General features: G+C 37.7%; 1 protein-coding gene across 2 annotated transcripts in view; it reads right to left on the bottom strand.

Annotated features, from left to right (window-relative positions):
- ARFGEF1 (ADP ribosylation factor guanine nucleotide exchange factor 1) overlaps positions 1-27,245 on the bottom strand; it is a 4,299,619-nt gene that overhangs the window by 843,572 nt on the left and 3,428,802 nt on the right. For both annotated transcript variants that reach the window (XM_044067163.1, XR_006364243.1), the window contains exon 33: positions 7,334-7,406. In XM_044067163.1, the coding sequence (XP_043923098.1) occupies positions 7,334-7,406 (73 nt within the window). The remainder of the gene's footprint in view (positions 1-7,333; positions 7,407-27,245) is intronic.

Genomic DNA, 27,245 nt, shown 5'->3' with positions numbered 1-27,245 from the left:
ACTTAAAAACTGTAGTCTGTATCCTAGATTTATAATCTTTAACAACCGCTACTTTTGAGATCTTTCCCCTCATTCTTTTGCAACGAGGCCCAGACATCCCCCAAGCCTTATATGGATATGATGGTACCTACAAAACCTGCAAGAAATCTGCAGAGAAGAACAAATCTTCACTACCTATATGTCCACACAAAACACCACAGTCTGACTGACTGAATGAAATGGGAAAGTCTCTGCTCTCAATTCTCTTCCCAGAACTGGGAAAGCAAGAAACATTGCTCTCGGCTTAAGAAAGCTTGCATGTAATCCCTTTGCTTGTTGTGTCTTTTGGCTTTTCCTGGTTAGGGGTCACCACAGCGGAACTCCAGTCCGCTAATGATTGGCAGTAGATTTTTACGTGCCGAGTTGCCAGCCCTGACATACAACCTTCAATGAAGGTATGCCCATTCACGCATGTCTCCACACAGAAGACACTCTAGCTGAGAATCGAACAGGACAACATCTTACTGTGAGGCGACACCGCTACCGGAGCACCACCACCGCAGTATGTAATCCCTTTGCTCATGGCTGCAATTGTTGCACCAGCAATGATAGAAAAATCCAAGCTGACAGGACAAGGAAAAAAGAAAATAAGTATCATGGAACTTCAAGAAAGTCCGACAGAGAGAGAATTGGATAAATGACAATATGTATGACAGATTAGGAAGAAAGACTAAGCAACTGCTGAAGAACAAGGTACTTACATACTAAATGATAAAAACTACAAAGGTCAGAAGGAGGAATTAAAAGGTAAAGGCACATATGGGGAAATAAAGTACAGACTAAGTAAGGTATTGGAATAAAGAGGTAACCTATTACAGAGAAGCTAGAGTAACTCTAAAATTAGATACATGTATGTAATGTCAGAATCACACCATAGGAGAAGTCACAAATTTAATGAATGCATGGTGACAGATAATATGATCATCAGTTAAAAACTACCATGTCTGCAAAACAGAATCAGAATTATAAATAGGAATTTTAAATGACAGTGAAGGGCAAAAAGCATGACGTAAAACAAAACCTGCTTGCAGGCTAAGAAGCTTAACACTGAGTAGGTTTCTGAGTGGAGTGCACAGGGCTGGTGCTGAGTAGCCAGAAATGACGAGTCAATGTCTGCAAGTCTGTCTAGAGAACTAGCTTGAAAGAAAAACATAATCACAAAAGTTAATCAAGAAAAATGTTTTCTGACATGAAATCAATATGTAGAGGTGCAGTGTTTAGGAGTATTGTTAAAAAATGCATAGAAGGTAAGGAAGCTTGAAGTGTTGCCTGCTTATTAGTCGTGTGCTAAGTAAGTGAACCTGTGGATTTGGCCCATGAGGAAAAGTACTTGTACAGTAAGGTGTTAGAAAAGTGGCATAATGTGTGGGGTGCTAGAGTAGAAGACTAGAAGAAACTAGAACAAATAATGAAAGACTGGTGACAGGAAGACTGCAAAAATAAAGGAGGGTATAATAAGTAGAAATGTTGGCAGTAGGCAAAGTGGCAAGCCAGATAGGGAAAAAATGTAATGGTATCACAATGAAGGTATGAGAGCATTTCGCAAAACACAGTAAAACAAAACTTATGAAAAATAAAAGGAACAAAAGTGAAAAGTAAGAATGGGAGTGAAAATTCTGATGGCAGAAATGCCCTGTTAAGAGACTCCCTGATGGTACAGACACAGTATACTCAAATGATTAAAAGGCAATTTAATAAAAGCTGACTCTGTGGAAAAGAGCAACAGAGCCTTTACTGTAGTCCACCCAACCCACGTTCAAATAAACGAGGGCACCAGAACAGCCCTGCATGAATGGAAGGGGTTGAGTAACTAATTCTGGCTTGCCCATCTTCGGGTGAGGGCTCGACTTAAGTCCCACTACTTGAGATAAACATGGCAGAGGTCCAGGTCGGCAACCTTCAGCTACAGCGATTAATCACATGCTGTCTACCATGGACTGAATGCACTCCATCTGAGGACAATGGCAGGAGATAAAATACATCCTCAAGAGGGCCTAAAACTGTAGACCTGTAATGCATCTATCAGCCAAAAAAAAAACCAGACACTGTAGTCAAAGAAAAAGGGATAAAAGTAGCATTAAGCAGTAATCACAGTATCCTGCATAGTGATAGATATAAAGTCATATAAAACCAGGATACGCAAGCATAAAGTAGAACAATCTGGAATAAAGACATTTGGATAGTTCAAGTAAAAGCAATAGGAGGAGAAGCAACAGGGCTTATAAAAAATGTTTCAGGGATACTTAAACATGTTGATAATACAGGTAACTTATTACAAACTACAGAAAGAGCCAATTTTGGGTACATTGCAGGTCTTAAAAAAAACACTCTTGACAAATAACAAAGACTGAGGCAATACTAATTTCAAGAACTTTAATTGTACCCTTATTGAGATCAGCCGTCTTCTCCAACATAAAAGATGGAAAATATACTGATGCCAAGATGGCTGCACTCTGGAAAGCATGTTGATTAAAGCTCTTCCTGCGTGAAAAAGTAAATAGGTGTAAAAAGCCACTAAAAGCAAACAATTTGAGTAAAAGTCAGTTATTGACTAGTCACTACACCACCTGAATGCTAGTACGAAGAAATGTGGAAAAAAGCAAGAGAAACTATAACTAGAAAAAAGGGGGAGAAAAAAACTCTGGTAGGGAACAGACTTACAGCTAGCTATTCAGGGAAAAGGGTCTATATCAGTCTGTCAAAATGGCTGAATATCGAATACCAGATGTTCGAACTGTAAAGTTCGAACACTGGTAATCGCGAAGCCGCAGCACACCGAATTATTTCCCAGGGAAAGAATTCAGTGGGCTGTTTCTGTGGCTTTGCAACTATCAGGTCTATGGTGGGATGTTACGGGTCGGGTTGAGGTAAGTGTGCGAATGTGTGGATGTTAGGGTTAGGGCACGGGTTAGGTGGGTGTGCGATAGTGAAAGACTTTAGGGTTAGGGCATGATAGGTGAGTTAGGGTTAGGGAGCAGGTAAGGTGAGTGCACGGTAGTTACGGACCTTAGGGTTAGGGTTGGGTTAAGGTAAGTGGATAGCTAGTAGTGTATGTATGGTTTAGTGTAGGGTTTTGTGGTGTATGTGTGTGGATTATGTATTTTGGTGTGCTTGTGCTGTGTGTATGTTTGTTGGAACAGCAAATTTTTTCCCTGAAAAAAAATTTGCTGTTTTGAGTGTTTGATGTTGTTGTGTTTCGGGTGAGAACATTTGAAGTAGTAATACTTCGATGTTCTAATATAGACTCCAGGAAAAAGTAATTCAAGTTACAACTTTCATACAGGAGATTGCTTCCAGTAATTTGAAGGAAAAATGAATCAGATGCATTTAGAGGTGTTTAAGTGAAATACAGAAGGAATATATAAAGTCAAAGGACAAAAGGCTGAAAAGAACATAAGAAGCTTTAAAGAAAAAAGACTGTCTGAATGTGAGTTTTTTCAAGAAGAATTGTTTTTGAAAGATAAAGTTAGAAGACAGAGCACACAGAGAACATCTGACATTTTTTGCTATACCTGAGAAAAGGAAGGAATAGACTGCATTAGTTTAATGGAAGTTCAGTTAAGCAGCTGGGCTACTATTACACAGAAGGATTTCCTACCTCAAAAGGCACATGTGTATGGTCCAAATCTGGCCACTAGTGTAACAAGATAATGGTTGGATAGAAATAGCATAATACTATGATCTTGGGCTGAGAAAGTATATTGTTTAAACTGTAAGCAATACATTTCACTGGGTATTACACAGGAGAATGTACAGACTAATGTACTTAGTTTACTTTGCAGACAAGGGAGGAAATATTTTTTTCTTTTTCTAATCAAAGTAGGAAGTGAAATGCATGAAAAATGGTATTTTTCTAGTATTTGAAAAGAGCTATTTCTGTATTTGTAAAAGCTATTAGCTGCATTTTTCCTCACCAGCAAATACCAACAATGGAAGAAGTTCTGTCTACAGTTGCAAGCAATTAATCAGGAAATGAATGAATCATGAGCTCTGAGGCATTTGCATAACAAACACTGTAATTAGCATTTAAAGGGGAACTGACAAACAGTTTGGTGAAAATAAATGAAGTTTGACAGATGAAAGTCAATATTGTTTGCATATATATGCATCCCATCAACTTTTAACACATCAATATTAAATATAAACTTGCACAAGTTGGTTTATTTATTTAAGTGTAGCCAGTGCACGTTTTCTTAAGGCTAAACATTGGGTATTGAGAATAAGCAAGTTTTTTTTTTAACATCTGGGAGGGAAACATATAGGACAAGGACAGATGGCATCTCTGCAAGAGGGAACACGGGCTCTAGCATAAGCTTCCAGTATGACTACACCTATGGACGTAGTTGTCCATTTGGGTCAACTGTCCCTATATGGAGGAGTAGTGTCTCTTTTTGGGAAGTATATACAGTTTTGTGCATTTGTTGTGAGTTAAAATGGGATAGGTTGGGGGTTTGAAAATAGTTTTGTTTGTTTCCTGACTGTTTTCACTTAAGTGCAACATCCATGAAAATGTGACACTGTTTCAAACAGAGATGATAAGTAGAAAATGCATACAAGATCAGCCTGCCAAGCATTAATGTGTGCATGTAACTTGCAAGTTGGAAACATGCATCAAAAAGATCAAAAAGAACTGTCATGCAGAATATGTGAAAGCAATAGCATATCAGAATGACTACCTCATGAATTATATCATGGAATGTAAATGACACTGCAGGTAAATACAAAAAGCAAAGAGGAACGAATTATATAAAGAGGTGTACGGTGCAAATATCGGCCTTACAGGAGACACCTTTGGATACAAATGAACATGTGAATTTGCCAAAGAAAGCATTTCATAATGGAGATTCAGCAGAGTATCATAAACAAAAGAAAACAGGAGTAATAATACTGATTGTAAAAGTGGCTCCAATAGTGATAAAAAAAGAAAATAAAGACAATAATGAAAGATTTGTGGTCATAAGAGTTTATTGACAAGGGAAAGAATTGCACTGACATATAGTTTTATTCCACCTAAAACTACTATTATGGAGCTTAAGAGAATTTTGGGAGAAATAATTAGCTTTCAGCAGGGAATATTATTTAAGGGTGGGGACTGGAAACTAACTTAAAATGGTCAGGATGTATCAGGGGACCTAAAATGGAAAATATAACAAAATAGGATAGATTTCTGAAAAAATATATGAGAATATCTTGTATGGAAGAAATTAATTAACTAGCAGGAACTCAGAAAGAATTTACATATTATTCCCCAAGGTACAACAAATGGCCTAGACTGGACAGAAATTGTATTTCACAGCATCATGGGTATTTAATTGAAAGCTTTGAACCACATCCAATAAATATTTCAGATCATGCAATAATGAAGATGCAAATGAAGATGAAGTAAAAATGAGAAACAAGCCCTTTCTTACCTATTTTAGAAAGAGAGGAATTTAAGGAATGGGTAGTGGAGTTCGTTCTTAGGGAAGATAGACATTTCTTTAAAAATACATAGGGAGTGGAATAAAATGAAAATGGAGTTTAATATGAGACACTGGAAAGAAGTAATAGGAGTTATTTAGAGGGATTGTTAAATCTTAAAGCAGTACAAAAGAAGGGGAATCTCACAGAATAAGATGATGCTCAATTGTTGAGTGCTAAAGAGAGAATACTGGATTATTTTGACAATGCGCATGAGTTTAAAAAGGTTGATGTTAAGCAGCTACTTTTTTTATAACAACTCCACAGCATAAAATCTATTAGTACAATAACATGGGCAACAAAGTAGAAATGTGGACGAAAGCACTAATAAAACTTTACTGAGCCGTCTTTTTGTTTATGTTCCTCTCCATGTTGCATATATTTATCAACAAAGTAGAAATGGTTGTTGCCACACACAGAAAGCCTAGGACAAGAAAAATAACCAGAGATCCTGTAGAGGTATTAAGAGATTTTTTGAAATTTTATGAAAAATTGTCTAGATCAAAGGAATAGGGAAACCAAGAAAAAGGCACAAATGGAAATATTCACAGAAGACTTTACTATGGCAAGGTCAGAAAAAGATGAGGCCTAAGAATTAATAGCTAAGACAAGAAGGGATAAGATAAAATGGTAATCAATAAACAAGGAATCAACAAGGAAATCCCCAAAAACAGATGCAATCCCTGTGGAAGTTACACAGGGAGAAAGTGATAAAGATCTGGAAGGTTTTGTTTAATAACATTTCACTAACAAGGATAGTACCAACATCTGAGAAGAATGCTGTTATTGAAATATTACTCAAAGAGGGTAAATACCCCTCAGACCCTGCTTCATATAGAGCAATTTCAATTTTAAACCATGGGTATAAAGTTATTTATGTTCATACCAGCTGACAGAACGGCAAAGGTGTTGCTGAAATTGAAAGATAGGTCAATATGGTTCTGTAGAGAGAATGCAAACAGTTGACAACACTGACAGAATAATGAAGCTCCAGAAAGAAGCAGAACAAAAGAAAACATCACTATTGTTAGGGGTCTTGATGCAGAGAAGGCATTCAAGATTGTCAAATGGGATTTTGAGTAGGGCAATGGTAGCATTTGTGATTCCTGATAGAACAATGGCGTTAATTAGGAAGATACATGAACAGCCAGAGGCAAGAATTAAAGGAGGCTTCCTCTCTGACAAGCTGTGGCTGACCAATGGAACCAAGCAAGGTTCCTCTATCCCTTTTGTTATTTGCTTTACACTCAGAGCATTTGGCTATGACTACACACAACAGGTTGTCCAAGGATGCTCATCTTGTGAGGTGTGTGTGTGTGTTGGGGGGGACAAGGAAATATGGCATAATTACAGAAACAGTGAGTTTGATGGACAGTGGGCAATAAAGGGAAGTACCTGAGATGAACATGTTTTATCTAAGAGCTGTACATATATAAAGTTTTGTTCAGATCTGTGCTCCTAAAATTATTTTACCCTTGGGCTATTAATATTTCCATCTCAGACCCAGAATACATCACTAGGTTGATACCAGTTCTAATGAAATCTGCAGACCAAAAGCAACAGAACTGCACATTGCATGGAACATTTCTGAGCTCACTTCTACAATCATCTATGTTGTGCTTGGACATATCTGAACTTATTTCTGATATAAAAAAAGTTCAAAACATTCTAAATTCTGATATAAAAATGGTTAAAAATACCCTACATTAAAAAATCTGAGGACCCATTTGCAAAATAAACACCTCATTACAGATAAGGGATGCATTCTGACAGGTATCCTTAAAAAAAAGAAGAAAAAAAAATGGACAAGCAATGTTATGAGTGTAACACCTACCACATGCTTTTCACTAACATCAGTCTGTGATCCCGAGTCACCTTCTGATCCGGACGCTCGCCATGTTAATAACCTTGCAAGAAAAAAGAGGCCCAAAAGAAATGAATTAGCTTTTCAATACACACCATAATTCTAACTTCTAGTTGTTTACAAGTAGTAAGGAAAGATAAAGGATAGCAGCCTAAAGGTTTTAAATTTTGAGTGAATACATTACAGCATAAAAATGCAGTCCAGGCAGCAAGCATACATTGAGATGGAATGCGAAACATCTTCCTTTTCTTTTTTCCTTCCTCCTGTCTCTGAAAAGCATCAATCATGCCCTCTGTCCATTTGCCCCTGCTGCATATAATGAGAAATAAGCTCATCTTCCCCAGTTCATGTCTCCTAGCACAATGGGTAAAAGCTATCATGGGATGTGGGGGAAGGGGGATTTTATATTATGTCCTAACCCCTACTGCCTGTGGCAACCTAATGAATTTGGCCACAATGCCAGCCTCTTGAATTCTGCATGCCCAACTCCAACTCACACCGCATAGCTTATATGCACCCATGATAGCGTAAATGCCACTGCCACAATTCACTGTGGTGCCCAGACTCCACTGGGTATCAGTACAGCTGATAGCTAAGTTGTCCCCTCCCTCCTGGATGGGCATGCCAGCACCGGCCTTTCACTCCTATTCTCACCTGTCTGCTGATCCAGTGCCCAGATCATTAGTCACTCTCGGGTCATCCAAATTACAGTCAGGGCTTCATCATGCTGTACCATGCAGCTGAGTAGTCTGAAACCTTTAACAGCTATTAAAGTATAATCACTTCCAAGTACATTCATGCATTTCCAAGTACTTACTGCAGTTATGTTTCATACCCATAATAATGTTTAGTAATATTCTAGCCTCTATTCATGGTGATTTTGTTACAGACTACAAGAAATAATCTTTTTTTTTAAACATTTTTATTAAGATTTTATAACACTAAATTTTGTTTACAGACATTCATAAAAGAAATAACTTGCAATTCAAAAACAAATAAATAAGCAATAGATAAGGTCAACTAAAGTATTTACAACAGTGTCTAAGTATAACAATATAACAGAGCATCAAAAAAAAACACAATCATTTTATCAAACTATACTAGTATCTTTATCTAGAATATGTTTTAAATTGGACCACATATTATATGAAAAAGGTATTTTAACTGATCTTGATCTGATAGTCATCATTTCTAACAAACACATTCCAGAAAGAATATTTATGAATTTATCATATGAAGGAGGATATTCAGATTTCCAGTTTCTGTTTTTTTCTAGCTGCTGTTAGAACAGACCATAAGAGAGGATACTTAACTTTTCTTACACATTTGGGAATTGGAGTATTAAAAAGAATTAAGGATTTAGTTAATATAAAATTGTGAAAAGTGTTGGAAGTAGACTATTAATTTTCTCCCAAAATTTCTTTAAAATTGTACAATTGTAAAACATGTGTGACCAATCTGGTTTAGAGTCTGCTTTACATCTCCAACATAAAGTTTTATTCTTGCTAATCAATTCTAATTTGTGAGGTATATAGAAAACTATATTTATAAATTTCCATACATAAATTCTATATCTAAGAGATGAAGTAGTGTGTTTAGATGATTCCAGAATTATTTTGTTACCCAACTCAGTGGGTGTCATATTATTTATTGTGGTAAAATTATTCTAATAGTTTTCTGGTATATTTTTTATTTCTTTATTCATTATTCTGCAGATAGTTGATATTTTACAATCTATAGTTACATTTTTATGTAGGTAAGAAGCAAAGAATGTTATTAATTTAGGTATTGATGATCTTGCATTTTGTGGAATTAAGTTAATTTTATCAGACACAAATTCCATAAAAGATTGAAGTTGAAGCCATGTAGTTCTATCTCTAATGTAATTAAATTATCATTTTGAATAAACTGGAACCAAAAAATACAATTTTTTTCTTTCAATGTTAAGATATTAGCCAAATTAGAAGAGATTATAACACCCTTAGTGTACGCAATAGGAAACAAAATGAATATCCAGGTTTTATAAGTTATATTTTTATATATAAAGCTTCGAAAATCTTTTAGTAAATGTTTCATATAGTGAGTTAAGTTGTTGGGGAACTTGTTTAAAGTTAAATAACTTTCAATAATCCAGTTAAAAGGATTATTTAAAACTAAAAGTTTATTGGAGTTGGCGTTTTCATTTATGTCAAAACAAAGAACTTCTAGGAATTCTTTCCATTTAGCTGTATAGTTTTTATTTAATAATAGTAGGAGAGTCTTGATCACTGAGGAGATAGAATATAAAGAAATAATCTTAAACAGCTAGAAACACACTGTTAATTAAGACAACAACCAGTTTAGGCACTGCTTTTTCAAAGAATAAAACCTATACGATACTACAAATTTGACAGCTTGACAAACAGGATAAAGACTATGAACTGCTAATGGGTATCAGCCCATTCTGCATCAGATTCTCCCAATCTCCACTTGCCTACTACGTGAATAGGAGTAAGACACTTAACCAAATACGGGTCAACACTGACAAGAGGTATTTATGCTTATGGGTTTCCTAGTTAATAATCTAAACTAAACTAAAATGAAATAAAAGAAAGAAAAAATGGAGTAACTATACTGAAGAAAACAACATGTTGTGTTTCTTCAAAGAAATTTACTCTGACTTTATTCATAATTATTGATGTCCAGATGCCCTGAATTACATTATATGGAAGCCACTGTAAACTACAGCTGTGTGAGACACTCACCATGAAAATAGTTAAGCCAAGTGCAACAACTAAAAACAGCATAAGTTTACTTAAATACAGTTTAAAACTGGTATGATACAAAGAGGTACTCAAAACTCAGATATGTATCCCAAAGGGTAATGGAGGGAGTACATACTGTTACAAGTCTCTCCCATGAAGATATGAATATTTTCTTTTACAGTAAGTATATTCTACAACTATACCAGTTTTGATTATGGAGTATTGCAGCTTGTAAAGATGAATAGAGGGTAAATGCCATTTTATTTCAAATATATCTGTGACTATTCATATCTCTGGTATGTATAGTATGTTTCCCTTCATCCTCTTAGCGGAGGAAGAAAACTATCAATTTCATGGTCTGAAAAAGGGAAAAAGCTAAAATTACCTTTTTAAACACATTTGCTATATCATCACATTTTCAACTCCAACATGGGTTTACATCCATTAACAGAAAAAAAAAAAGGAAACTACATATTTTCTTTTAAATAAAGCTCATTTACTCCAAAAATGTATAGGTTTCTCATTCCCTACCTTCCTTTAAACCTCCTTTCTCCTCCTAAACATTATTCTGTAGGTATTCTTCCCACAAATTCTATTTACTCCTATGAATTTTGTTTCTCCCATTTGCTAAAGATCTTATCTCCAGTTTCATCTTCTGTACAATATTAAAAACTTCCATTACTGTTAAAAATGTATTTTTTTCAGATAAGAGTGTTAAACTTACTAAAGCCTTAATATGTCACATCCTATATTCTAGTACAAATGAAAAAATTCCTTAATTATTTCTACTTGTCTTGTCCCACCAACATTTCTGTCAAGTATTTTGTATGGACATTTTTGAAATCTGCAAACTCATTACATTTAAAAAAAAAGATATCTAGCCAATTACCTTTCTCTTCCCTATCACATCTCCAACATTTGTTACCTATCTGAAGAAAAGTCCTATGAAGTCTAAATGGGGTACAAAATCACCCATGGAAGCCCTTCCATGCAAAAATCCTAGATCTGCTAAACCTTGTGGTATATGCGAGAGACCTATAATTTTTTTTCCATTATTACTTTGTAAACTGCCACTGTATTATCTTTTTCCAGTCCTTTCTAACCTCCTATGATTCTTGCAATTATTACACAATACTTTACACGCACACATATACATATATATATATATATATATATATATATATATATATATATGTGTGTGTGTGTGTGTATACACACCTTTTTTTCTATTAATCATCCCACTTTATGGTCTACACTCAACTAAAACCTCTGCCGCAGATTGTCTTTCACTAGGCACTCTAGTGTCCATTGTCTTTCACTTAGCACTCGTGTCCATTTCTTTTTGCCTATACTTTGTTACCAATTGCTGAAACTCAAGGTAAACTTTAACATGCAGTCCAAACTCCCACATAGCCCTATCTCACTCTGTTAATCCTTCATTAATTTCCCCCAGTAAACTCCAGCTCTCTCTCTCCAATTCTGTATACCCCCCTCCCTTGCAGACATTAATGGTAAAATATCCTTTCTCCATTCCAACCCTGTTTTAATTCCTAGAGTTCTTTCTGCTACTTTTTGGATATACTGTGCTGTACAGTTGCTATTACTATTATTGTACCCAAGGACTTGGATTGAAAATCCTTCTCTGTCTTTCTCTTAAATCACACCCACCCCCATTTTATCTCTATCCTTTTCCACCTTGATTTATAACCTTATGTTTAAGTTATGAGTATGAGCCTTAACTGTATAGCTTAACAGTACCCCTTCAGATGAGGTAACCTGAAACCACTTTGTTCTGTGGAAAGAATCAAATTATCCCACTTAACTCTTCCCCATTTCCCCTCCCAAATAAATTCCTTCAACTCTTTATTGTCATCCACAATTTCTCCTTTTGTTGATAAAAATATGCCCAACAATATACACAAGACAAAAGGGACTAAAAATATTTTCACTGCTTGTATCTTACTATTCATGTCCACAATCAACAGCTTACTGTTTCTTAGTTTTTTGTATAATCTTCTGCTTAGTCTCTTCCCACATATCCTTATCTGCTGTAATACAATCCTTTTTTAAATCCACATATTTTATCTTATCCTGTCCCTATAAGTATAGACACTACACAACCAATTCATGCAAGGATGCATAATTTACTGCTAAAGCTTTTGTTTTATCTTCATTTGTTTTATATTCCCCAAAGATGTGAAGCTATCTCAGAATGTTCCACAACACCAGTATGTCATTTTAGGATTTATCAAGTGCAGAGTAACACCAGTTAAATGAAGCTAACTTGTCCTAATTACTTCACCAGTTATACACTTGAATTTGGGTATATATAAAGCTAACAACAGACCGAAATGAAGACATCCTTGCATGGCACCTCTTTTCAAACAGCTTGTCACAAATGTACCACCCCCACCTTAATTCTCGCCTCCAACCCTTCATATATGTTCCTTATTAACCTTATTATTCAATCACAGAGCACAAATGCTACCACTGACCAACTAATAAAATCTCAACTGACTCTAATAAATGCTTTCTCTGCATTACTCACAGGCAACAGCACTGTTTTCTTACATTCATCTTCTCTCTGGATCATAATTGTTCAATTCATGTGGATGAATATTTGCCTCCCCACATCAAACCACACAGATCTACAGCTATCACTTGTGTTGGCTAATACACACATAAACACTTTATACTCATGGTTTACAATTGAAAATGGCTGATACAAAACAAACTTGGAGGGCCTTTACCCTCTTAGTGTAATACCCCCAACACAGCTTTCTTCTAAATGATGTTACTCCCACCTGGCCTTAAAATACCATTAAACAAATCATTCCAAAATTTTTATCATTTCCAAGGGAATACCGTTTGTTCCTGGAGGCTTCCCTGTTAATTGACAATATTTTTACTTCATCCCTTCCTACCTTAGCTTTAAATTGTTGAGCCTCATCTTTCTCTAACTTTTGCATAACTAAGTCTTATGTAAATATATTGATTTATGCCTTTTCTTGGTCTTCCTATCAGTCTGCCTTATACAAATTTTTATATTTACAAGGGATCTGTTATACCTCTGTAGGAGCTGTGGTTATTTTTCTTATCACAGGCTCCCCAAGTTTGAGTACAACTCTTTCTACTTTCTGCTGCCTAAGTCATTGTGCTAAAATTATTTTGCAGTCTATAGTTAGCTAAAAATGTTTGCTTAGCAGCAACCTTTCAAAATACATGTATACTTTCTAAATACTCCTTTATTTTGCCTTCAGCATTCTACAGTTCCTCCTTTCTTGTTCTGTACGAGTCCCCTTCTTCTGTAATACTTTAACCTAAGTCAACTACTCTAAAAAAATTCATATTACATCTTTCCCATATCTCTTTCTCTGCTATTTGTAAAATGTTTTAAATTGCATCTTCATTTTATCCCACTCCTTAGCTATGCCTTTTGAAGTAATTCCTGTCCAACTCTTAAATAATACTATTACGCATTCCTTGAATTCCTCTCTTTTCAACAGATTAGTAGGGTAGCATCAATGTTGCATTTTTTACATCATTTCCCTGCATCTTTATCTTATTTTTTTATTGGTGCATGACCTAATACAGTTACTGGGTGGGTCTCACAGCTTTCAATTAAATATGCATACTCCTGTGAAATACAGTTTATATCACTTAATGTATCTTTGGGAATAACATGCAAATGATATACCAATCCCTGCTTTGGAATTCACGTCTTCCAAACCAAGTACTCTCATTATATTTCTTCAGCAATTTACCCACCTTTACTACATTTTCCTTTCTATGTCTTTCTGATGCATCCTCACTTTTTTAAATTGGGTTTCAGTCCTCATCTGAAATAATATTCCCTGCTTAATGCTTCTTATTTACTGCACAATCCTCCTAAGATCCATTAAAACAGTTTTAGATAGAATATAAGTACATGACAGTGTAATCATCCTCCACTGCCAATAAAGTTACCGTAATTGTAGATATTTGAGTAGATCAGTGTTGCGGTACTGATTTTTGGGTCTTTCTACCATGTAGATGCCAGCGACCAGCCGATTTCCAGATTCTTTACATCATCCGGACTGTGGATGTCTGAAGACAGAAGTCTGGATGACAAGGTATAAGAAGGGAGTCTGTTGGCGCCATCTTCAGTTCCCTATAAGCAGTGAATAAGCAGTCTGATGCCTGAGGACAGCACAACCAACTATCTGAATTTAACTGAAGAGGAGGAAAAATCAAAGGTGACAGAGACAGGATGATGGAGATAAGAGGACTAGGTGCAGAAAAAAACTTTTCTACCTCTTGCTCCCAGCAAGCTGGAGACAAGTGGTGGGTGGAAGTATGTGCTACAACACTGATCTTCTCACACACCTACAATTACAGTAAGAGGGACACAACTGTACTATATTCTTCATAGTCTATGCTGCAATACTGATTCTTGAGATGACTCCCAAAGCTAAAATTGTGTGTGGGTCATCTGTATGAACCTAGGAAATAAGATTTTGCACAGTGGCAGTAGCAAAATCTGCTACAGCTAAGGAGACACTGCTGAGGTTATATTGTTTTGCAAAGGAGTGTACTGAGTTTTATGTGGCTGCCTTTAGGGTGGCTTGGGTGGAGACTCCTTTGAAGAAAGCAGAAGTAGTCACACCATGTCTGATACAGTGGGGCTTTAATATGTCCAGGTAAATCCATTCCACAATGTGAGTAACAGAACTTAATGTAATTAGTTTTCCATTTTGAAATGGTTTGTTTGGAGACAAGCTTGCACTGTTTATCCTCTGCAAATCCCACTAGGAATTGCTCTGCTCTATTAGGGGGTTTTGTCTTCTCTTGACAGTACCTGATCTTCCTAGACATATCCAGGGAGTGGAGGACTTGCTCTGCCCAATTCTGTAGATTTGGGTAGAAGACTAGTAGGTGGATAGCCTAGTTTAAAGTAAGTTCTGATACCACCTTAGGCATAAAGGCTGGGTTTGTTCTGAGGGTGACCTTATCACTGCGAAAGACAGTGAAAAGTACTTTACATATGGGGGCTTGTAGCTCAGAAACTCTCATAACTGAAGTCACAGCTAAGAGGAAGGTGGTCTTCCAAGTGAGAATCTTTAAAGTGGCAATAGAATCAAGTTCAATGGGTGGCAAGGTTAGTTTTTCTAACACACAATTTAGATCCCATACCAGAATACGGTTCCTTCTGGGTGGTCTAAAGTGAATCGGATTCATATTATATGCACGAAAACTGAATCGCGTGAACATGTATTGAGCGACACGTAAAGGGCGAAAGCCCAAAACATCGAATCCCAAACATGACAAAACCAACAAAAATACTTTCACTAACTGTTGTATGCAGGGGGGAAAGCCCCCCTGCACCCCTCACACACCCCCTATTTAAATATACCAACTCAGAGATCACACTCCATTGAAGCAAAGGGAAGACTTCCCTATGGCGATATCTGTTCGTACCTTCGATATTGTTAATATTCCCTCTTTATGTATCGCTCAATACATGTTCGTGCAATTCAGTTTTCATGCATATAATATGAACCCAGTGAATCACCCATTTTAGAAAAAGTTTCATGTGGGGTTATGAGAAGTTAGGTGCAACACTATGCAGGCAAGCTGATATTACAGATGCATGTACCTTAATGCTGGAAAAGGAAAGTCCTTATTTAATGAGACCTGACAAGTACTGCAAGACTGAGTTGATGTTTACCTGTTAGCATTACTCTGTGACACCAGGTGGAAAATCTTTTCCATTTTACCAGGTATGGTTTCCTGGTACTGGGCTTCCTTGCTTCCCTTAGAATGGAAAGTAAGTCATTGAGATAGAATACAATTCCTTGGTGTCAAAAGCAATTCTCCAAGCAGTTAACCTGAGGGTGGCTACGTAGGAGTGGAAGACAGATCTCTTGACTTGGCTGAGGAAATCTATCTCCTGCAGTACAGTGTGGAATCTCCCCTCACTGAGTGTCAGGAGGAGGAAGAACCAGCACTGTCTTTGCTATAAGTGGGCCACTAGGATCATGCTGGGTCTGTCTGCCCTGATTTTTGTCAGTACCCTAGGGATCAGGGAGAAGGGCATGAGAATGCATACAGGAGTCAAGGAGAATACATCTGTTTTCCAAGTTCTTGTCTATTATGTTCTGGAGTAGAACTTCTATAGTTGCTTGTTGTGGTGAGCAGTGAACAGGTCTATTGAAGGGATACCCCCCCCCACTGTACGGTTAGGGCAAGAAAGACCTCTCTCTTCAGCATCCATTCACTGGGATCTAGAAGGTCCCAACTTAGAGAATCTGCCAGGGTATTGTTCTGGCCAGGAAAATAAAGAGGCAATGAGCGTCAGCTCTATTTCTTGAGTCAGCATTTACATTTTCCTGGAAAGGCTGAACAGGGAGTAAGACGAAGTTTCCCCTTGTTTGTTTACGCACCATACAATTGTGGTGTTGTCTGTCCACATTTTCAGGGACCCTGGGCTTAAGTTTTGTTGAAAAGCTTTTATGTACAGGTAGACTGCTAGTAACTCCTTTTAATTTATATGCAATTTCCTCTTCTCTGGGTCCCAAATGTCCTGCACTTTCAGGGAACCTAAATGGGCTCCTCAAGCTATGTCTGAACTTCTGATAAAGTGAGATTTACCCCTGAGTCCTTCTGTATGGTGTTCATCCACCATGGGAGTTTCTTTTTCAGACATGGAAGGAAAGACAGTAGAATTTCCAAGGGTTGGAAATGCCATTACCAAACATTTTTTCAGGAATCACTGGAGTTTCTTCATGTGTAACTTTGTAAATGCAATCATGAGAATGTAAGATGCCATGTATCCAATATCCTCAGGAGTCTCTTGCAGTGACGCACTGCTCTGGAAGCAGACTAGCCCAGATAGCCTGTTAAGAAAGCAATCTTGTCTTGGGGAAGTAAGGCTTTCTGTTGAACTGAATCTATGAGGGGTCCCAGAAAGAGGATCCTTGTCTGAGGAAAAGTTTAGAATTTTTGAAGATTTAAGGTGAGACCTACCTTCTGAAAGCAGTCTACAGTGATCTGTAAGGTGTTTAGGGTCTCTGATGTGGATGTTCCCTGAATGACAGCATTGTCTAAGTAGATGTAAATATGAAATCCCAGAGTTCTGCAATGTGCTATTAGAGGACCTAGACATTTTGTGAAAATACTTGGAGTAGCAGATAGCCCAAATGGTAAAGCACAGAATTGGAAGTTGGAACCTGTTGCTCCAAATCGTAGGTACATTTTGTGACAGTCTGCTATGGGGACATGCAGGTAAGCTTCTTTTAGGTCAAGAATGACCATAGAACCATCTTGGAAGACCATGGGGAGTAATATTTGCAACAAAAGCATTTGAATTTTGGGATGTTAAGGAACTTGTTTTTGAGAGGTCTGGTATGGGTCTCCAGATGTCACCTTTTCTTGGAACTAGGAATATCCTTGAATAAAAACCTTTTTTTCTTGCCCTGAAGGGACAGGCTAGATGGATCTTTGGTGAAGTAGCACCATGAGTATAAATGGTTTTAGGATTTCTTGCTCTTTGGGTGATTTTGTAATGTCCAAGAAAGATGATCTTGCTCTGAACTGAATATAATACCCCTCCTCTATGGTGCGGAGGACCCCAAAGGTCCTTGGTGATTGATTTCCATTTTTTGGGAGAAACAGAGAGTCTTCCTGCCAGAGGCTTTGAGGGGAGGGTGGGAACATGTAAGGGAGAGTGAGGTAGAACATGGTCACTGTTCTCTCCTCTTTTGAGCCCTCTGCTCTGTGTGATTGTTTGGGTTACTACCTCCTAGAGTGTCTTGACCTTCTGGCAAAATGAGGCCTTCCCTTGTCTTGCCTAGGTGTAAATGGTCAAGGTTCAGAAGGGTAATTCCTACTGTACCTTGGGGTTGGAGTCAGGTAAAATTCTTTCACAGTTTTAATCTGCTTTCCTTTCTTATCCAGTTTCTCAAAAACTTGCTCATCTGAAGGACCAAAAAGAAATTCCTTGTCTAATTGTGCAACCAGTAGTTCAGTCCTTAACTGATATGATAGAGGTTGGGTCCTGAGCCACGCATTTCTGCCAATTACATAACCTGTGGCAGCTGCTTTGTAGGAAGCATTTAAGGACATCATACCCACATTTTAGGGAGTGTCTGGAGACTTGAAAAGCTTCTCTGGCGATCTCCTAGATTTCCCTAGATAAGGTTCTATCCACAAATAAGTCTACCTGTGTTAGCATTTTGTCTTGAAGAGATTTAAGGTACTTTAACATATGGAATTCACAATTCAAAGCTCTCATTGCCAGGATGGAAGAGGTATAAGCTTTCTTCTGAAATCTGTCTAATAATCCACTTTCACTGTCATTAGGCAGGGGATGCCTTGTTGGTCCCTTCGGTACAACTTTTATGGATTCAGTGGAGACTACAGAAGGGTCAACTTTTGGATTTTTGTACAGGTGCTCATGAGATTCAGGCACTCTGTAAAACCTAAAAAGCACCACCACGAACCAAGTTGGATGCACTCACTTCATTTAATAAGGAAACAACACATTAACGCAAAACACATACACAACGTTTTCATCTTCAACTTCTTCAGATAGTTAAAACATCCCACACATCCCCATTATATACAACTTTATTAAATCAATCATCCAATAGACAAAGAGATGTAATCAGCTGGTAACAAATATACTTCTCTCTCATCTAAGAATATATGTGAAAATATGTGAATAAAAACGCTAGCTTCTTAAATACATTTGTATTCAAATGTTAAATAACTCTTCCAAATAAATATTCTGTCATTTCAATATCAAAAATTATTTGACTAAAACCATTTAAAAACTGAGTTCAACTAGTGATACTAGCCTAATGTACAGAGTGAGAAAGTGGTCTTTAACTCCCACATGTGTCAAAAAAAATATTGATAAAAAAACAAATTTAACAAATACTTCTAACTAACACAGGATTTAAATTCCTATCAGTTTATTAATCTTTAAAATTGATTCTAAGATTTATAAAAGTAGTAAAAATAAATATAAATAAAGGGCAGTTACAGTTTGGCAGATCTTAGTTTCAATACTGGCGCTAATGTAATCATATCATTAAGACCAGGAGGTCTGTTAGCTTCCAGTATTAGCTGCCAGTATAATTCTCTGTACTCGACCAGTGTCTCCCACATACCACCCTCTGATGATCAAATTTTCTCAAGTGAAGTTATGAAACTGAAAGAGTTATTTTTAAATAGAGGTTACCCGAGTGACTTATTTGACAAAACCTTGAAGGAGGTATCAGAAGAAAGGAAGGGTAGGTTTGCCCCAATTTTGGGGAAAACATCTCCTCAAAATGGAAAAGAAGAAAAATTGAGCACTGGTTTAGACAAAGAATACAATATGGGGTTTGTTACTACCTACGATGGACAGTCTGGTGTTGTGAGAAGAGTAATGGATAGGGAATGGAACAAGTTTTCTAAAGTATCAGACTTGAAACATATTTTTGATGAACCTTTAACACACATTTACCATAGGGGGAACACATTAAAGAATTTCTTAGAAAGAGGTTCTAACAAAGTCAAATATGAAATGTCCACTAGGGAAAAGAAGGGGCTATACAAATGTGGTAGGTGTAACTATTGTGCCCACCTTAAGACTGGTGATTCCTACTACCTGGAAGCTAGAAAAAGGAATATATTGTTAAATACCTATGTCAATTGTAATACAAAGGGGACTATATATTTGGCTACCTGTAAGGAATGTGAATCTTTTTATGTGGGTAAATCTGAGAGAAAATTAAAGCAAAGAATTTACGAACATTTATATGACCTTAGGAACAAATGTGAAAATAATGCATTACATAAACATAGCATGACATGTAAAACACCAGGATTTCAGTTTTTTGCACTCAAAGTGGTTCCAATGGATCCCAGGGGTGGTATATGGGAGACATTGGTCGAGTACAGAGAATTATACTGGCAGCTAATACTGGAAGCTTGAAGACGAAAACGTTGTGTATGTGTTTTGCGTTAATGCGTTGTTTCCTTATTAAATGAAGTGAGTGCATCCAACTTGGTTCGTGGTGGTGCATTTTTGGTTTACTGGTTACACTAGCACCATTTATCTAATTTTCGGTGGACTCTGTAAAACTTGTCTGGCTTCCTAGCAGCAGGGAGAAAAGAGAACATGTACAGGAGAAACAGCCAGTGGTGTGCGTGAAGGTAAGCTTAGCATTTCTATGTAGTGGGTCTGGGCCTGAGAAAGGAGGTGGGTGAGAAGGGTGTCATCTGACTCTTGAGTAAGTCTGAGGTGGAAAGTGGGCATAGTAAGACAATTCTGCATCCTCAGACCTAGAGGAATCTTCCTCTTCCTGAAAAGTTACTTTCCTGCTGATTTTGCTGGAAAGACTTAGAAGTGGAAAAATATAAGAGGACTCTCTAGATTTCAAGAAGGCCATAAACTCCTGTTTTATTTAAAGGAGGACTTGGGTATCAGTCTGAGAAGGAGTGGCTGGAAGCAGTGGCAAAGAAAAAGAAGTGGTTCTCTTTGGTTTGGGTACCCGTTTTAAGGGGTGACTGGAGGATGCAGCTGTCTGACAATAACTTCAATAGTAGGTTTGGTAGTCGGGGAAGACAGGGAGTCATAGGATCACAGCAGATTACTAGGTTAATGGCTCTGGGGCCCTGACAAGCCTAGCCAAGAGTTTATCTCCCAAAAAGAAACCCCAATCTGTCAATGAGGGACACAGGTGGAACCCCTGGGACAAATTTGTGGTTACTCATCCACTCATCAAGGCTGCGCTCGAAGAGGGTTAGCTATGTACTTTGTTTGATGTGTATGGGGAGTCTATTCCAGAGATGGGGCAGCCTCTGGGAGACACACCTGTGTCTCCAGCAGTTTTTGTTAATGTCACATATTAGATTTAAGCTCCCAAAAGACCCATGGTGTGGACGCTGGAAGCTGAGGCCTGCAGAGTGACCTCAGACCTGACATATGTGCCGTGTAGGCCAGAAACCATGGTGGCTTCCTGAAGATTCGGATCTAGGAGTCAACAGGCCATGAGATTGCAAAAAGCACCTCACCAGGGGCATCAGTTGAGTAAGACTTACAGTTGCAGCTTTTCCAGTAACTTCTGGGTTCTTGGTCTTTTTGCTTTTGTGGAATGACTTTAGTCAATGATGAAATCTACAGAGGCCTTGCTGTAGCAGTGGACTCAGATGCCACCAAAGAAGCCGAAGAGGACGACTCCATATAGGAAGCTAGTACTTTGGGCCAATGTTGGAGAGTTTCGCATGGAATTTTTCACGGTCAAGACAGCTAGAGATGTCATACTGAGGCCCCAAGCATAACAGACAAAATGAGTTGAAATGTTTCTGCAGGATCTGCTTCCCATACTTCAAGCAAATGTTGACTTTTTTAAACATTAAATCAGTCGAGAAATTTCTCCAATGGGGTACTTATCTGACTGGAAGTAGAAAGTTCTACAGGAAAACAAGCAGACAGATGGACTGTAAGCTCATTGAGCACACATGAAGTGCATCGAACTGCATGGCTAGAAAGAACTGAAGATGGTGCTAATGGACACCCTTTCTTATACCCTGATGTCTAGACATCAGTCTTTGGATGTCCATCAGCTAGAGATGATGTAAAGACTCTGGAAATCAGGACAGTCATAGGCTTCTGCATGGCAGGAAGACCCAAGAATCAGTACTGCAACACTGACTAAGAAGAACATCCCTTTGTTACCACAAATCTGCTATTATTGTCATTTTTTTATCTTCTATAACTATGGGGACTCTTCTTGGAATCAGTATCGTTACTTCCATTTTTTTTTGGTCCATGATACTCTGGTGAATGTCCACATGAAATCCTTTCTTTGTCAAATTCACATGCTCATTTCTTCCTCTAACTTTGGCATAACCAAGTCTTCCATAAATATATCCAATTGTGCCTTTTCTTGGTTTCTCTATTACTCGGTTCTATCCAAATTAATAAAACATTTCCAAAGTATCTCTAATACCTCTGTAGGAGCTCTAGTCATTTTTCATTTCACAAGCTCCCGAAGTCTGGGTACAAGTGGTTCTACTTTCTGTATCGTAATTCATTCTGATAAAAGTGCTTTGTACTCTACAGTTATTTAAAATATATGCAAAACACCTACAGTAACACTGCTATTTACACACATTTCTTAATATAAATTAATACACTTTGCATTTTGTCTATTGATATGGTAATCAAGAAAATCTAGCTTTATTTACAGATGACAGTCTGTACTTGATAAACCCAGAAAATGACATTTCAGTGTTGTCGAACACCAAGTCTTTTCAGGATATCAAATTAATGAATATAAAACAAAAGCTATAGCCGTAAATTATGTACTCAACCATGTCTTGGTTCAGCGATATCCATATTTATGAGGACATGATACAATTAAGAATTTAGGAGTATGGATTAAAAAGGCTTCTGTTGTGGTAGCTAAGGATATGTGGAAACAAGACTAAACAAAAGATAATACAAAAACTACGAAACTGGAATATCTTGTTTATGGATATTGATAGTACAACAAAAGCAGTGAAAATGTTTTTAGTTTCTTTAGTTTTAAACATTGGTCAGAGAAAATTTTATCACCATGAGGAGAAGCTGTAGACAATAATAAAGAGTTGAAGGAATTTATCTGGAAATGCAAGAGTTAAGTGGGATAATTTGATTCTCCCAATAAAACAAGGTGGTTTTGGATTACCTGTTTTGAAGGGATATTCTAGAACTACCCAGTTAAAGCTCATATACATAACACAAGTAGAAGGTTATAATTCAAAATTAAAGGGAGGATAATGAAGCATGTTGGTTCAAGAAATAAGGATAGAGTGTGGGATTTTGGAAGCAGATCTTAAGCAGAATAATAACCACCATACAGAATATTACATAACATTCACATAGTTGGAGAAAACAGTCTAACAACTAAGCCAATAAGGGAATGGAGAAAGTAGATTTTGTCAACAAACATGACTCCAAGTAGGGGTACAGAAAATGGGCAAAAGTGGGCTGGAATTTACTGGAGAAAACTGACAAAGGAACCAAGGTACTGTGAGAACAAATAACTAGAGATGGATAAGGAATAGAGTTGGAAGAAGATAAGAAATTTGGACTGCAGGTTAAAGACTGCCTTCACTATCAGGGACTGATATCGGAGTACAGGCAAGCAGAAAAGGATAGGGGAGGTCTAACTGAAAGACCTGCTATGATAGGCTTTCTAGTGGAATCTAGAAAAAAAACTGCTGTTAAAAAGGGGATAATTAGTAGTGCATATAAAATGTTGCATGACAACTATAACGAATTGGAGGAGGTTAGAGAACATTAGGAAGGGTGACTGGAAAAGCAAGTTACAAGGGAACAATGGCAGAACATATGTATGGCTCCCAAGTATGCAAAAAAAGTCCAGAAGGTTTAAGATTTTTGCTTATAAGTCTTTGCACAGGTATTTTTTATATCACAAGCAGAGTCCAAATATTTTTTTCTCAGGTAGATAGCAGATTCTGGAGATGTGAAGGGGAAGAAAGAGGTAGCTGGGAACCCACATTTTGGGACTTTAATGAGTGGACAGATTTAAAACATTCCCTACAGAGTACTCTGTCAGAAATGTAGGGTGAGCAAATGGTTGTAACTAAAAATATGACTTTTTTGAGATGATTCACAGGACCGGAATTGCCTAGACATAGAAAGGCCTTGTTAAGTTTAATTCAGTTGACTGCCAAAAAAGCAATTACTAGAAACTGGAAATCAAAGTTTAAATCAACTGCATTTGAAGTACTGAATACTATAAAAGAGATAAAAGAACTGGCGGAGGAATTTTTAGAAAACAGAAGGTGCAAATTACATAGAAATAGAGATTGTGGGAAAAATACATGCAGAATGATGTTCAGGAGGAGGAGTAAAGTTTAAAGGAAGACAGGAATTCAGCAATGTATTTAATACTGGAGTGATGATAATTACATAGAAAGGAAATATATGTAATCTATGCAAATGGAAAAATGTTAATATGGTATGTTTTCTTTTCTGCTAATGTATTTTTGCCTATTTTTTAAGTGATAACTTAATAAAGGTGTTTTAAAAACACATTCAAACCGAAAGAGAAAAAATGAGTGGTACTGGTCAAGCTCTACTCTACTCTACTAGTATGATGAATACTGCCATTGTATGTACTAGCAGGAAGCACATGTGCCCTGATGATCAGAATTAGAAGAGATTCTGCAATGGGACAAACTGGGACTATCAGAAGAGGAAATCTCAATAGTTAGCCACTACAGAAGACTTCAAAGTCAGAAGCTATGTTCTGCTGGAAAAGATGTACTAAGGGCTAAATGGCACTTATGAACTAAAAGCTAGGTGCTATACTACTGTAACAGCTTTCCTCATTATAAACAGGATAAAGTGTTGTACCTATGTCAGTAAATAGAGAATTTAAATCCTAAAGTGCAGGAAAACAGGTGGAATGATTGCTGGCTGACATAATTAGCTAAGTGGCCAGTTACATCACTGGGTGGATGGCCTTAAATGGCTAGATATATTTCTTGTTAGCGTGTATGTAAGTATTATGACTTGAGATGTAATCAAAGCAAACTGTACAATGTTAAAGCAATGGAAAAGAAAACATCAGGACGGTTTATCAAAGTACCTTAGAACACAAAATGCAGTACAAACATAAACAGAAGTTACACACTTTGCATAACAATAGATCTGTGTTATCTCATTTTCATCTGGTTCAACCTTTTAGTTGTCGGATCCAACCTTGGTGGCTTCTTTTAAAGTTGTGGATCTGAGGCTCTCACTCCTCCTATTCCCATAATTCCCTCCTCTCCACTGAATTACCTCAGATCAATTTTGCTGACTTATACCTAGAACAACTGATTCCTCCTATGACTGAAGAAAATTTTAAGTGTTACATTTGGGGGACATGCTAATACCACAGGAGGTAGAACAATTTTAACAGACAGGGTCTTAGGTGAGGTCTGTGACAACACAGATCTATCACTACAGTCAGTACATAACTTTCGTAGTTTATGTTGTCTATTTTTGTCCAATTCAACCTTTGGGACAGATTCCCAAGTTGTGAAAAGCAGCTGGGTGACATGAAGGAAAGAGATTCCTGAGAATAGTGGAAACAAAGGAGGAATGTGCACTGGACTGCACATCCAATAGGTAATGAGACACAAAGGTGTGAAGTGTGGACCATGTTGCTGCTGTCAACAGTGGGAACTCTATTCATGAATGCCATAGAAGTAGTTACTGCTCTTGTGGAATGGGCTTTTGGTTTTATGTGCAGGGTAAACCTCGGTCATTATAAGCAAAAAAAAATGCAGTCCAACATCCATTTGGAAACTGTGACTTTTGATAAGATTTTTTTCCTATTTCTGCTTTAGAGAAGGATATAAATAGTTGGTTTCACCTTCTTATACATTCATAGGTGTGTACTAGGCTAATGGCCCTGGAGCCTTTACAAGCCTAGCCCATAGGATTACCCTGGCATCGTGCCACCCAACCTTAGTTCCCAGTGTCTCTGTCGAGTAAAGCCACTGGAGTGATCCCTGGGGAGAATTTTCTATTTCCCACCCACTCATCAAGATTTTCCTTGAAGAGGGCCAGTGAGGTGCTCTGTTTGACATGTATGGGAAGTCTGTCCCATAGCATGGGCAGCCTCTGGGTTATGAACCTGTCCCTCCAGCATGTTTTGTTGATTGTAGTAATGAGGTTGAGGTTTCTGGACCATGTGGTGTGGAGGAATTGGGATTTCTTTAGATGTAGCATTTCTAACAGAGCTGGGTCAGACATGGCTTTGTAAGTCAAGCAGAGATCGCCTCTAAGTAAGCGATATGAGACAGTAAACAGCTGGGAGTTTTTTAAGTCTGTCCATATAGGACAAAAGTTTAAGGCCTAGGATCCTCTTTGTGAGGTACGTTTGCGGCCTGTCCAGTTGTTGCAGGTGTTTAGTGAAGTACATGCCAAATGGGGTACTGTACTCAATGATTGGCCTAATGAGGGAAGAGTAGAGGGAGACAATGACCTCTTTCTTCCTGGATGCAGAACCCTTAGTAATGAAATGTGCCACATAGATGGACTTTCTTACCACAGTGGCAATGTGGTGGTCAAAAGAGAGGTTGCTGTCAACCTGTGTTCCCAGATCTCTTATAACGCCTGTTCAGCGGACTACCATCGATGTGGTAATTCATGGGAACCAAGTTTTTCCCAAAGGGGATGACAACACTTTTTTAGCATTGAGCTTAAGGCCATGGTTGTCACACCAGTCGTTGGTCTCAGTGAGGCCTTTCTGTAGTATGTCAGCATTACTTGGGGAGCTAATAATAGCTCCCAACGTGCAATCGTCTGCAAACTTTGTTAGTCAGAGTCCCTTCATGTTGGCCCGGACTTCAGAGAAGTAGATACCAAACAGGAGAGGACCCAGGACCGAGCTCTGTGGGACTCCACTCGTGACTTGTCGACAGTCTGACTTGCAGTCAGCTACTTTCACACTGTGGGTTCTACCTGTGAGCCAGTTTGCAACCCACCAAGTGATATAGGGTTTAATGCCTACCTTAGTGAGTTTTTCTATTATTCCTGAGTGGGGAATAGTATCAAAGGCCTTGGCCAGATCAAGGTAGGCTGTATGAACCACCTTGCCTTCATCCACAGCTCTGGTGACTGACTCAAAGAAGTTGACCAAGTTGAGCAGGCATGATTCTGATATCCTTGGTACAATGTAAAAAGAATATGAGCTGTCTGTGAATATCTAGTGTGTGTAGAATATATTCCTCTTTGTTTGAGAACCTGCGGAAGAAGACTGGCAAATCAAATTACTGATTTAAATTTACTTCAGATGTCACCTTTGGTATGAAGAAGAATTTGTTCTCAACACTATTTTGTCTTTATGGAAAATGAGGGATGGTGGTTGCAAGATAATGCTTGCAATTCAGAAATATATCTAGTGGATGTAACTGCAACAAGAAAAATGGTCTTCCAAAAAGGATACTTGAACTCTACTGAAGATGCTGGTTCAAGGGATTTTTTGGGTTAAGACTTGAAGAATGACAGTGATATCCCATGGGGGTCTGAGTAAGAAAGCACCCTTGAGGAAGGCCTGGGAGATTTTAAGAGAGGCTCTAGAGGAGTCATTATGCTCTGGGTG

This window comes from Protopterus annectens, chromosome 3.part1 (genome assembly GCF_019279795.1).
Source record: "Protopterus annectens isolate FY-2018-M chromosome 3.part1, PAN1.0, whole genome shotgun sequence".
Taxonomy (NCBI): Eukaryota; Metazoa; Chordata; order Ceratodontiformes; family Protopteridae; genus Protopterus; species Protopterus annectens.
This window is presented reverse-complemented; position numbering and strand designations above follow the sequence as displayed.